Source organism: Gouania willdenowi, chromosome 10, assembly GCF_900634775.1.
Source record: "Gouania willdenowi chromosome 10, fGouWil2.1, whole genome shotgun sequence".
NCBI classification, from domain to species: domain Eukaryota; kingdom Metazoa; phylum Chordata; class Actinopteri; order Blenniiformes; family Gobiesocidae; genus Gouania; species Gouania willdenowi.
In genome coordinates this window covers 33587167-33601665 of record NC_041053.1, presented here as the reverse complement: position 1 = coordinate 33601665, position 14499 = coordinate 33587167, and the positions used below count along the sequence as shown (strand labels likewise).

The window sequence follows — 14499 nt, the reverse complement described above, 5'->3', positions numbered from 1 at the left end:
TAAATAGATATTGAGCATCAGACATCTTTGTTTCAACCTTGCTTTGTCTCCCTCTGATGTGATTGGTATCCGAATGTGTGTGCAAATTGTCTTTGTCCATTAAAAATATATATGTTTGATTTATTTTGACCCCTGATTTAAAATTGTTGCTGCATGTGCAAAGAGGGAGGTGTAAAGAGTAACACAAGCCAATCAACAGGATTGTGCAAGCAATGGCTGCTGGAGACGTTAGTTTATGCCTCAGAAATCAATAAATCAAAGATCATTTGGTTGAAAAAATGATGTAAAAGATTTAATCTGCTACAAAGAGCATGCTGGTTGGAAAACAGATGGATGGATGTTCTGATCTCCACTGTAAGAAAGGTTTTTGTCAATTAACATTACCTCACATCGCGAGACACTCAATTTTTTCATGTAAACCCAAACCCCCACCCAGCTCAAAAAGGCATTTGCCATTGTTTTTCAGAGTTATTAATATGCACAGAAATGTATTTGAAGTCACTTTGGTTTGAGTTAATGGGGCAAACGCAATAAATCAGTAAGAATGGCGTAAAAACACCAGTACATCCGTTTATGGCACATGTCAAAGTCAAGGCCCGCGGCCCAAATCCGGTCCTTTGGAGCATCCAATTCGGCCAGCGGGAGAAAGTAAAAATGACAGAGAAAACAGGAATCATTGTGCAAATGAAATGCAACACTATTTGTTGTTTTCCCGGTGCTAATATTGCATGATTGCAGTCATTTTTAATGTAAAACAGTTGAAAAAACTAAAAATTCTTACAGAACCCTTACATTTTCCTCAAATTATGACATAGGTCATATTTATTTTAATTAAATAGAAATTGGTCGCAAAATCTAGGAATCTGAAAATCTATCTGAATATATATCTATCTATCTGTATATCTATCTACTGTATCTATCTATATATATATATATATCTAAGTTTTGAGGAGCAGCACTGGCTAGGAGCTGGAGAGAAGGATCAGTAAAAAAAAGGGTGGATTAGTTTCAATTTATCATCTTGACAGCTGACCCTATCCCTGGCCTTGGGACCCGGGCACACACTGCTTCTCCTCCTCCTCCTCCTCCTCTTCCTCCTCCTCCGCTCTGATTCTCTCCATTTTTTCCCTGTCGTCCACACTTTTTTCACCACCCTGAATATTTTTTTCCCTCCTGTTTTTCTGTATCCACTGATTTCTGTCCAATTCCACATTCAACACAATGTTCTGTCACTCAAATTATTATTATTTTTTTATTAGTTGTTTTCTTTGTGTCACCGTTGGCCTAGTTCACGTCTTCCTGTCAAATAAATTGCACAACAAAGAAGAGAAATAAGGAATGCACGAATACCTGTCATGATAGCAGAAAGTACACTTGAGTGATTTCCCTTAAACGTGGGCTGTATGTGTCAGTCTGATAATAATAATAATAACAATAATAATAATAATAATGATAATAATAATAATAATAGTGATGCAACCACTGTGGTGTGTTGAGCCCAGAAAACAGTAAAGATTAATTCATTTTGACCACTATATTCTGTAAATCTTATAAAGTCTGTAGCGTAATAATGAATACAGATGCTAGCTGTTTATTTATTTCATTCAAGACATTAAAACCAATTTCTCTCTCCTCCACATTGAAAAAAAATTAGAAAAGATGAATGAAAAAGGAGCAGAAAGAAGTAAAATTATAACATCTGCCCCCTTCATAAATAATTAATTAGATTAATAGAAACAACAATACAGTTACATTTCTGTCTGATATTTCTGCAACATAATAGTGATCTTGATCATTTGATGTCATCATCATTTAGATTGTTCCATAGTCTGACTCACTGAACTTTCTTTTGGTCACTGTTCCCAATTTGGGTTTTCTGAAATATCTCAATTCCTCACAAGTTATAATTACTTTCTCTCAATTCTTTTTCATTTTTTTTTTATTTTTTTGCAGATTTGTGGGTAAGATTTTTCAGTGAGTTTTGTACATGGTTTTCAAAATGTTGGATTCTACCAAATTATGAAATTGTAATAACTTTTGCTGTATAAATACGATTTGTCAGATGAGTCAGATACGGAACAGTCAATGAGTTATACAAAATAAAACAAGGCCTTTTGATTCATTGACCGCTTTACCTTGTGGAAAACAGACATAATTTGGGATATTTTAACTTTTGTGTAATTGATATGTGGTTAATTTATCATCTATCATGACACCCAAAAACATAATGTCATCTGTTCTTTGAATTTGAATTCCTTCAATAAATAAAGATGCCTCAATATCTGATGCTTTTGGACCAAAAATCACACATATATTTTTGCAGCGTTTCTAGGTTGGGTTTATAAATGAAAGTGTGTAAAGTAATACAAATATGTTGGAATGTTGTAAGCTTTGTACAGCCCTACAAAAATCCATGCTACATATAGAAATCTATTACTCTAATATCAGCTACTGTATGTCCAATATAAGGATATTATTTACTGTTCTAAGCCATGTCTTTGTTTAGCAATTGCAAACAAATTCCTCCTAAATTAATGTTTTACAGCCAAAGCAGCATTTTGCATGCATTTTGTCTTTTGACAACAGCAGTTGATCCTCATTGACAACAATGGCTGGATTAGTGGATTAGTGCAGTGTAGCAATACATAACAAGCTTGTGTCATTGAGCTGACTTGTTATATGTGAACAAAGTCAATGCAGTTGTCATTTTCGCTGCAGTTAATGAAGTCATTTCATATCTGTTCACCGTGAAGTTTACAAATATTAAACTCAGCCGGCAAATGACCTTATTGTGCTAACTGCAGACTTTATGCAGCTGTTCTTTCTTTTTTTTAATTAATACAGATGTATTCATAACCTTTGATACTGCACAATAAAAGCAGGCAAGTTTTTGGAATGCTCAAACTGCTGATACCATGAAATAGTGAGTGACTTTGTGCTTTGCAGCTTCTGTTGCGGAGCATGATCCACCCGCAGAAATATTGTGTTTAAGTTTATTGAAACAGCAAAGCTTCATGTTGTTTCTCTTTAAAAGAAGCAAAATGAATGTATTAAAGCATGTCTTTTGTTTGAAATAATCATCTCTGATAAAGTCATTTTCTCCATTTTTGATCTTTACTTGTGGTTTTTGTTTTTTTTTCCACAGCCGTTTGGAGCAGAATCTGATTAAAAGTGTGACAGCCGGCGCCTTTTCATCCTATAAGAAGCTCAAGAGAATGTGAGTCTGTTTGTATATAACTGAACACACTTTAAAAAATGCAAATACTCTTATTATGTTTAGGATGTATTGTAAATACTTAGCAGGTTGGGACTGTGGGAAATGTGGACACCACCACATTAGCTATTTTTACTGCACTCATCTATTTAGTTAGTTTTCATACATTCATTCTAATTATGTACAGCTTATAAATGTTTACCTTGCAATATAAATAGTTTTTGATGTTAGCAAAGCACATTAATTTCACATTACATGTCCCTGGATGATTCTGGCACAACCTTTCTGCAATGACGTCCACACTCTAGCTTAAATTACACACACTGTTTAATTAAAAGTACAGGTAATTAGGTGTTAAAGTTATATGGATTTAACTTGTTTTTGATACTTCAGAAAAGCAGAAAATGAGGGTCCAAATGTCTCATGTGAAGGAGTTTAAAATATCTGAAAGCAAAAATGCAGCAGAATAAAACAATAGTAAATATATATATATACTGTATATTTTTTTATGGAGTGACGTGTTATAAAATAGTAAAAACAGAAAGGAAATGATTATTATCAAATGGATCTTTATTGCTATATTTCTTTGTAAAAATGATATTAAATCCAATATTTTGTGATCAGCAGCATAGTTATATATAACTGATGAAGCGTCAAAAGAATAATATCTAAAATAAATATTTATAGGACCTTCAATAATGAACTAATACAAATGTTTACATCAGCAAACATTACTTGGCAAACATTCCTATTGAACACCTACATTTCTGATGTTGTGCTAAAAGTTCTTATGGAGTGAAAAATGCTGTTGATCTTTAGATCTCAAACACTGACTTCTTCTCAGCTTTTTTTCTTAAGCATGAAGAACGAGGGGAGTGGTGGCCTAGTGGTTAAGGATGCTGGGCTTGTAATCGGAGGGTTGCCGGTGCAAGCCTCACCTGGGCCATCACTGTGGGATGTTGAGCAAGTCCCTTAACCCCGAACTGCGCCGCAAAATGGCTGCCCACTGCTCCTCAGGGATGGGTTAAATGCAGTGGACAAATTCCATTAATGTAATAATTAAAGGCGAAAGCCCCGATTTAATCTTAATCTTTAATTCGTTTAGCAACAATTCTATTCAAAACCCGATTCGTTGTTGCCGATTCGATTGAAATACAATATTGGTTAATTTAGAATGATTCGATTACGTAACGATTCAGTAACTTTTTAGCCAAACTAATATTTCAACCAGTGTGACTGAAATAAATAAATACATTTAAAATAGCGACTCCTTTAAAACATCTCCGTCTGTGTTAAAATAATGGATCATTCCACCCCAAAGGTGGATTGATCCATTACTTGGTCGTCTGCTGGAGCGTGCTGCGTAACGTCACAGAAAGCCAACAGAATCGGCTGTAACGTCTTTAAAGGGGACACATTATGAAAAATCCATTTTTGCAATGTTTTCGAACACATGAGGTAACTTGAGCCTCCACTGTCGCATAAAATGTGAAATAAACTCATCCAGTCCTTTATTGTGGTCTGTGTAAGTCTTACAACACAGAGAAAATTGCTCCGTTTCAAATTTTCTAAGTTTGTGACGTCACAAGCTAAATCTGGAAAGAAAATACCCTCCCCTCCGCTGGTATCTCCACTCATGGACTCCACCCCAACCCTTCGGTCACTGGACAACCCACTCTGTCATTCAGACCACAGGGAACTGTTTTAAAAGGTGAAAAATTGGTACAATATGTCCCCTTTAATATCTAAAGCGCTTTTAAAACACAACCATATGAAGTCTGCTGTGCTTAAATCCAATGCATTATTTCCTAGTATCAAGACAATGGATTGATCACCTTTTAAAACTATTTTAGATTGATTAATGTCAAACAGAAGGCTAACTCCCCGAGCACAGATCGATGTATCGTAGGAATATAAATCGATTGATCGATCTATTGGATCAATCGTGACACCCTTAAAGAAGAAGCTCATGGAGGACAATAAGTTTACTGCCTGCAAAGGTAAAAAAATAGTTGGACTTTACAGGTTAGTATCTACCCATTTACCCACATGTGTACCAACAGATGTAGATAAAACCTCAACCTAATAGAAATGTTCAATAATGTATTAGTGGGGAAAGTTAATGCATGAAGAGAACTTCACATGCCTCTCTCTCTTTCTCTCTAGTCTCGTACACTTGCCTTGACCTCTGTGATGTATCCTTGATGATCCTTTTTCAGAGATTTCTGGAACATTCACACAGAATGAGACATATTACATTATATTACAGTGATCCTCCAGACCTCCATCCTCACCCCTATGTTTTTCCCTCCCCAGAGACTTAAGCAAGAACCAGATTTCAGATATTGCTGCTGATGCTTTCAGCGGACTGCGCTCACTCACTTCGCTGTACGTATGCCACACACACACACACACACATCATTACCAATCCAAACACATACCAAGATAGGAAATTAATTACCTTTCCAGACATTAGGCAAATATAAATGTTGACAACTGGAGCACAATGCAGCAGTGTGCACGTATGTGTGTGGGTTTATTCCTCAATGTAATCAGTTGTGTTCAGAGTGTGTGTGTGTGTGTGTGTGTGTGTGTCCATCTCTGAAGTTGACAGTGAGGAGCACATGAAGGACAGTTTAATTTGAATCAATCTGAGGCATAAAAATTAAACAGACAAGCTGACATAAAGGGACAGACAGGACAGCGATGTCACTTACAGCCTCAGCTTTTTGCACTAAAGACCTGCTCATGCACAGAAATATCAAATATATATATATATATATATATAAAAAAAACTGCTCAGCTGTGATGAAAGAATCAAATTAAATAAATGACCCAAAACCATCATGTTGGTGAGAAAAATGGAAAAATGAATTTGCAATTCACAGTTTTTACCATCAGACTGAAAAATGAAATGACCCTTGATTAGAAAGGGACATTTTTTTCCTCATTGATTACACTATTTTTTTTTTTTTTTTTTTTTTTTACTGTCCAAGTGTTATTTGTTTATTTACACTTCCTACACAGGGAAGGACAAAGGTTTAGTTCCAACCCCAAAAAATAACACCTTGCAATTCTAACAACTAATAAAATAGGACTATACAAAACGTGTTTAAACAAAAACACGCTGCAAAAACTAGCGGATCACAATCAAAAAGTTTAAACAATCAAAACACTATCGAGCACACAAATCTCAGAATGTAACCACAAAATGAGGCAAACTGCTGGTCAGTCGCCCCAAGTGAAAGTGAATGAGGTCCTTTTAACAGCGGTGGCTGATTGAGACTGATTGTTTGGTGTAGGGCAGCTCCTGATTGGTCAGTAGGTGTCGTAGGTGGTAAGGCAAGGACCGAGCCCGAAAGAAAGGTGAAACAGTAGGTGGAGTCTTTGAAAGAGGCGGGGACAGATCCCAGAAGGAGAACATACAACACACACACACACACACACACACACACACACACACACAGGGCGGTAACACTGTAGTTATTTGTTGGACTCTGCAATGTGTGGGAGCCGGTTGGATTGAGGGAATTGTGAACAGAGAGGTTTAGTGAGTATTGAGTAGGTAGTTAGCATAGCATAGATGTGTCAAACTCGAGGCCCGGGGGCCAAATCTGGCCCTTTATAGCATCCGATTCTGCCCGTAGGAGAAAGAGAAAATGGAACAGAATGAATGAATCATTGTGTAAATTACCAAGTAACTCAATCGTAAATTGTTGTTGAATGAACTCCTGCAATTTTTCTCAAATTATTGGACAAAATCTTCCCAAATTAAATAAAAATTGGTCATAAAATGAACAAATCACAGGACATTTAAGTGTATGTCACTTATTGCTTAGATGTTGTTTATGCCTTCCATATTTTATGTCTAATTTATAACTGTAAGTGCAAACTTGGGTACATTAATGTTGAAAGTGTCTATTTTCCTGCCTAAAACTTGCGGCCCACTTGAGGTCAAACTGGTCCGTATTTGGCCCCTGAACTAAAATGAGTTTGACACCCCTGGCATAGATTGTTCTTTGGAGATTTTATAGTATAGACTTAACTGCTCCAGGAGCTCCGCCCACAATCAAGGCTTTTATTTTTTTCTATTTCCAGCTTAAACGCATGTCAGTTAAAACCTCAGCGTTTAGTCCCTCTTTAATGCCAACACAATAACTTTAGACACAAAATATATACAGACCATAAGATTGTAGTGGACGTTTAAATGTCTCCCTTCTTAGCCACACATGGATCTAATAAACATGTCATCATTAAGCTCTACAGGAGGTCTGAAAGGATCATTTATGTTACGTTAGGTTTGTTAGAGCAGGAAGGCATTCAAACATACAGATATACAGTAAATGTATTATTGAACAGTTAATTAGCACACTAAACATGCAGACACTGATAATGCAGCAAAGCACTCCTGACTGACTGCTCTTAAAACACACAAATGATCCAAGTTTTATGGATCATTCCTACAAATTATCTGAAGCTCGACCCGTATGATAAAATAAAGTAATCCAATAAGTCACATATTAGCCCACACAGACCTATTGAATCATCACTGTTAAGACTCTTGGTCTTGTAAATACTGTGATCCAAACGATATTGCTTTTACTGTCCTGTGCAGAGTGCTTTATGGCAACAAGATCGCTGAACTACCCAAGGGATTGTTTGATGGACTGGTTTCTCTACAGCTGCTGTAAGTGCTCCCCGTCTACTCTGTTGCTTTGTGTATATATTGTTATATACTGTTGCTATGTATATATGTGTGTGTTACAATAGCAATATGATACATCATACTGGTGAAAACAAATTACTCACTGTTGCCACTCAGACGTATCACTATAGGACTACTGGGAAAACATCTTTTAGGAAATTCTATCAAATAAAAATGCCAAAAACTTAAATATTTTTCATTTATCAATTTTTTTTTGTATCATAGGGAAAATCCATTGTTGGATGATTTAATCCAGTGGTTCCCAACATTTTTTGAATCGTGACTCCATTTTGATATCAAGAATTTCCTGGTGACCCAAAAGACAGAATTACTTTTTAATCATGATTGTTATACTGTATTAAAAAATACACAGTAGCCAGGATTAGTGACAAGTTGTGCCATCTCGGATATTTTTAACTGCATTGTATTATTATTATTATTATTATTATTATTATTATTATTATTATTATTATTATTATTATTATTATCTAGATTTATATTTGACAAAGTGAAAGTATAGAATACAGTTGTTTAAAGGCATAGAGGAAGATTTTCCCGAAGTTTAGAAAAGAAACGCCCTCTCCACGTTTTGAAAAAATGCGCATGCGCAACACTCTAGTGCGAGAGAGCCTGCACAAGCCCAGTTTTCTTCATGCACAGCTCTGTTTACAACGACGAGCTTCAATAAATGGCTGAAACCGTAGCTCATGAGACACATTAACACTTGTAAAGGTGCGTTCACACTGAGCGCAACTGTATCGACTGCAGTCACTTCAATCGCCCGTGATGAGTCGCTTGAACATTGTGGTGCTTTTTGGTCACTCCATCACTTCATTGTTCCAGTGACGTGATGACCATTGTGTGTGTGTGTGTGTCTGCCGCTGACAGGGGAGAGAGAGGGTTGATCACTTCTTCTCTGGGCGTATCATAGACGGTTTAAATTTACGGTTTAAGTGATCAACTTACGGGGTTACCAAAGGATGAGAACACAGAGAATGTAAGATTATTCAAGAACTTAAACTTTTTAATTTTGCCTCGGTAAATTCAAGAGGTCCTGGCTGCAAACCTCTGCTGCAGCCATCTCACTGTAGCGGTTGGGAGGGGCTGCTGCTCTACAGACAGTGACTGCCGGGGGAGTTGTCCCTTGAATTTGCTTAAGAAGTTCAAATCTTTCAACTTTGAGTGACTAGGTCGCGCTTGACTAGTCGCTCAAATCACGCAAGTCACGTCACTTGAGAGGAGATAACTTGAGGTTGAATGTAATCCAGTCACTTCAGTCGCTCCAGTTGCGTTCGGTGTGAACGCACCTTTAGTGCGCATGCGCAGCAAGCAAAAACTAGCTGGGGACGAGCACGTACAACGACCTTACGTAAGAGTGATTGACAATTAGGAGGACCAATAGTCTAGATGATCCACCTGGAATTGGAAGCCAAAATAACATCTTCCACAATACCTTTAAGATTGGGTGTTGCTTTCATTTCAAAAAGTATATGATATATTGAAAAAATTACTAGACATTTCAAGCAACCCCATTTAAGTTGCAGGTGACCCCACATGGGGTCCAACCCCAAGGTTGAAAAACACTGATTTAATCATTTATTTTCTTGAATTAGATAGCTTAAGTTTTATTTCTAAATTTGTGTAAAATAACAATTTATGTCATTCTTGTTTATTTGAATTCATCTTAAATACTAATAATGTAGTCATGTAATCATTCATCTAAAACACATTTGATCCAGCACAATGAGCATTTATCTTGATTTTTTTTTTTTTTTTTGCTTTACAATGCTATGGTACGATGGGGATCCAGTAAAACACGTTCTATCTGGACAATAATCACAGCTAAGGCGGGTGTAATGGGTCCTCATTGGCAAATAAATTCTGCATCTATTTAATGGGGAAGGGATTATTCCACATTGAAGTCTTCTTAATTGGAAAACCATATCCTGGCAATGATTACTGTTCCACTGTAGAAAGTAATATAGAAGCAACTCATCATAAAGTATATGTTCCATCTGTTTTTTATTGTGTGTGTATGTGTGTGTGCGCGTGCTTAGGGAATTATTTTAAAAAAAAAATTGCAACTGAAACTGCAATATTCCTCAATCCCTCTTTACAATTACTGTAAAGTAAGAACAGAAATATAAATTTCCAAATTGTGCGACAGAATCAGGCTGCAGCTTTGGTTCAGCATGCAGTAAAAATCTACATAAGTACGTCATATGGCATATGGTCCTCGCGACTGCCGCAGTCTGCAGTAGAAGCAGTTAATGTTCTAGGCTTTTTTCCCGTCGTTAAGTGAAATGAAGCAAGGAGAATGGGGATGAGTGAATCGAACCCACAAACACCTTTCACAGGGTCTTGTAGCTCATTGCCATGCACGGTGCATCTTTTAGATGGAGAAGGGGCGTAAATGCATAGATAAATTTAAAGATGGGTGGCTGAGGGATGCGACATTGAAAATGACAGTAAAAGAAATCAGGCAGCTCTGCAGAGACAGAAATATGACATTTATTAGAAAAGAGAGCAACATTTTTTTTTAATTAAAACAGCACCAGATATAGGCACGCATTTGCTGCAGAAAAAACTAAGTATGTCACGGATAAATTGTTAAACACTTTCAGGGTTGGGGTCAATTACATTTTTCAGTTACAATCACGTTTTCAATTACAATTGCATTTTGATTTTGTATTCTCAGAAAGTCAATTACAAATATGTTCTCATTTACTAAAGTTCAATTATAATTACTGAACCCCAAATAGATAACCTAATAAAAGTCAACTTTCCTTTTGTGTTAGCTTTCTGCTAGCATCTCTTATGCTAACGGCTCCTAAATATATCAACTGTAAAATACATTAAAAACAAATATCTATCATGTAATTTCTTTCCTATCTATTGGTTTCCTTGTTAGGCTTCCTAATCAATGAAAATATAGATTTGAACATTTTTTAAATGGTAAAATTTGGGAAAGCTTGATATGAAACATATTTGAATAATTCTGAACTACATATGTGTAGAACTGTATGTAGAACTGTAACATGGGTCCACAGATTTGCGTTAAATCATAATTGAAAATTTTTGTAGAATTTTCATGGTAGTTACAATTACAAAGTCAATTATCTAAACTCAATTACAATTTAATTATGATTACTACAATGACAGATTTTTTAAGTTACAATGACAATAATTGACTCAAATATTATGAATGGACACATCATCCTTGTTTTTGACGAATAGCTTCATCATGTTCATAAAGTGCAACAACTACGTATGTGTAAAGTCTGGGCTGTTGGTGTTTACTCAGCCAGCATCCAGAGATTCCCACTGGTGGAGCAGCTAACCCTGTTGTTAAGTGAAAGTTCTGCCATATAACAATTTCATCATAAATGACACAATCCTCTCATGCTGTGTAAAGAACTACATTATTATCATTATCGTCATCCATGTAGAAGATATGTTTACTACTTTGCTGCAGGTCCACTGTTTATACTCACTGTACTGGCTTTGTTTTACCGGTGCAGTTTCAAGTATTTAGTTCCCCACTGTGAGCAGCCTAATGAGGCGTGGATATGTCACAAAAGCAGCATGCGCGTACGTGCGTGCTACCTGTAAATGTGTGCGTGCGCGGGTATCTGTAGGTTGTGGCAGCACAGCTCGTTAAACAGACTTCAGAGAATTAAAGTGCAGCCCATGCACCAAGCAGAGAGTTACGCTGGGTACACATGAAGACAACTGGGCTGTTTTTGTCCCGATTTGACCTCTTTCTGACCAAGAAAGGCAAACGCAAGATTATCTTATGCCCTATAAGATTATTTTATGAGATTATCCTGTGGTCTGAGGTGTGTTAACAGTGAATTTGTCCCAATAATCAGCTCTGAAATGAGTCGGGGACAACAACGGTAAATATTAAACTTCAATATTTCAGTATTTACGACCAATATTCCTCACGTGGAGAAAGCCAATCACTCAAGACTCATGACCCTGTGATTTGTCATGTGGATTGAAATGTAGCCAATCAAGAAGCAGGCTGACTAAGGCTGTGTTTGAAATGGCATACTCCGTACTATGCACTACAAACTCAATGAGTATGTACTGTACTACATACTATAAGTATGGTTAGGAGGACTAGGATGATGAGCGTTCCCACTGAAGTACACAGTACTTCAAAGTTTCCCAAAATCCCAAGTTCTGAAAACATTTTCAGTGAGAAAGTGACCAAGCAGAATATCAACATGTGGTCATGTGATCCATAAAACACATTAAATCCTAACATTTCATGTTTGATTTTTAGCTTGAAGCCAGTCCCAGGACGATTTTACTTTCCGCTTGCAATGCATCATGGGGCAGTTGAGTAAGAGTAGTGTTTCCACTGTGCATACTCAAGAAATGTCCCGATATAGTGTATGTCTTGTGTACTCAATCTTTGCTTACACACTACGTATGTATACATACTCATTTTGACGTCAGATGTAGTATGAGTAGTACGTTAGTATGTCATATCAAACAGCCCATGAAACACATAATGCTGCCTTCAAAGCAATTTATAATCTGCATTTCTGAGTTTAAAATTCCGATCTCTAAGTTTAGCGGCAGCACGTCGAAATATCTCCAACAAAGAGGACTATATAACTGTATAACATGACTTTACCAAGCTGGAACTCCGCCTTCAGGTGGCATTCTGAGTCACTTTTTCAAGAAGGAGGTCGGAAAATCCTGAGTTGCCTGGAATGCAGCATTAGATCTTGTTTGATCACGCGATTGGTGGTGGGACAGAATGATTGCGTGTGTGTGGTGTGTTGAGATTATTGGAGCACACACACACTCTATGCCTGATTTCTTGTCTTTATGTGTGGGGTCGCAAGAGATTAAAAAATATATATTTTCAGTCAGAGTGTTTTAGTGGCATCGAAACTGAGAATGTAGCGAAAAACAGGAAAGAATTAGCAGGTGTGAAAAAGGATTTAAATGGAAAAAAGTCACGCACATTTTGGGTTAGGAAAGAGCGCATGTAGACAGCCTATATATATATATATATATATATATATAATTAACTAATGAATTGCAGTAGAACAGTGAGAAGGTGAGAAGGATGGAGGTAAAAGTTGTACCTGTCATTCATTAAATCCCTCTATCACAGGTTTCATTTCCCATTACTTCTTACTTCCAATTTTCCCCACCAGCCTCTTTCACCTAAACATAGATCTGTGTCACTCTAAATTAAATTTTCACCTCACTGTCTCGTGTCATCCCATTTTTATTCTCCCCTCACATAGTCCCATTCCTTTTCCCTCTCACATTTAAAGTCCCCCTTCAAAACCAGACATTTATACCCACACATTGAAAACTAGATTTCCCCCCCTTCTACTCCAGATGAGAAATAGAAAACCACAATTTTTCAGATTTATGTTTCACCACTACAAAAATACAATCAGGGGAAAGTGCAGGAAGAATGTGAAGAGGATGAAAGAAATAGTCAGTAGCAACCCAGGGAGGAAAAATAATGGCTTTGTTGTGAAAAAGCATCTTCCAAACCTAATAAATCCTCCTGATCAGCAGATGCATTTATCTTTAGTTCTGATAACATTGCCGAACAAAACCCAAACAGGTGGATAACAGATGATGTTTTGTCTCAGGCTGCTAAACGCCAACAAAATCAACTGTCTGAGAGTCAACACGTTCCAAGATCTGCAGAACCTTAACCTGCTCTCGCTCTACGACAACAAGCTGCAAACCATCAGCAAAGGACTGTTCACGCCTCTGCGCGCCATCAAGACTCTGTGAGTACAACAACGTGTTTGTTCAGGATCACAAAGTTTGAGCAGACAGCTGCGACAAGTATTCAGTGTAGACAGTGTAGAAACTGGCAGCACGGGGGCCACATGCGACCCTTGATCTAGATCTGTGTGGCCTCCAAACTACAGAAAAATAACAAACTACAACACGACTTAAAATACAGGAATAGGGACACAAAAATATACAAAACGACATGAAAAATACACAAAACACAAATTTGAAACTGCCCCACAAATTGACTCCAAAACCACACAAAACTAGAGAAAAATATACAAAAACCACAATAAAATTTGAATTAATTTACTCCAAAAAAAAACACACAAAATAACAACAAAAATGCAAACAAATAACAGAAAAAATACAATAACAAACAAAATAACTCCAAAAACACACAAGATCACTACAAAAACACACAAAGTGACTATCAAAATACAGAAAAATAACATAAAAATATACAAGATGACTATCAAAATGCAGAACAAAACATAAAAATATACACAACGACATGAACAATTCTCAAAAATGACTCCTAAAACACAAAATCAAAAGCACTGGACATATTGACTCTAAAACCACACAAAATGAGAGAAAAATATACAAAACCACAATAAAAATTTACAAAATGTATTACAAAAACACAAAATTTCAACAACAAACAAAATGACTCCAAAAACACATGAGATGATGACAAAAATAGACAAAAACCCAACAAAAATACACAAAACCCTTTGATAATGTTCAGATTGATCATTATTCTAAATGCTGATATGAATCTTGATAATATGGT

General features: G+C 36.5%; 1 protein-coding gene across 3 annotated transcripts in view; it reads left to right on the top strand.

Moving 5' to 3' along the window:
* slit3 (slit homolog 3 (Drosophila)) overlaps positions 1–14499 on the top strand; it is a 306653-nt gene that overhangs the window by 228299 nt on the left and 63855 nt on the right. For all 3 annotated transcript variants that reach the window (XM_028459161.1, XM_028459159.1, XM_028459160.1), the window contains 4 exons: positions 3146–3217; positions 5531–5602; positions 7830–7901; positions 13553–13696. In XM_028459161.1, coding sequence (XP_028314962.1) covers positions 3146–3217; positions 5531–5602; positions 7830–7901; positions 13553–13696 — 360 coding nt within the window. The remainder of the gene's footprint in view (positions 1–3145; positions 3218–5530; positions 5603–7829; positions 7902–13552; positions 13697–14499) is intronic.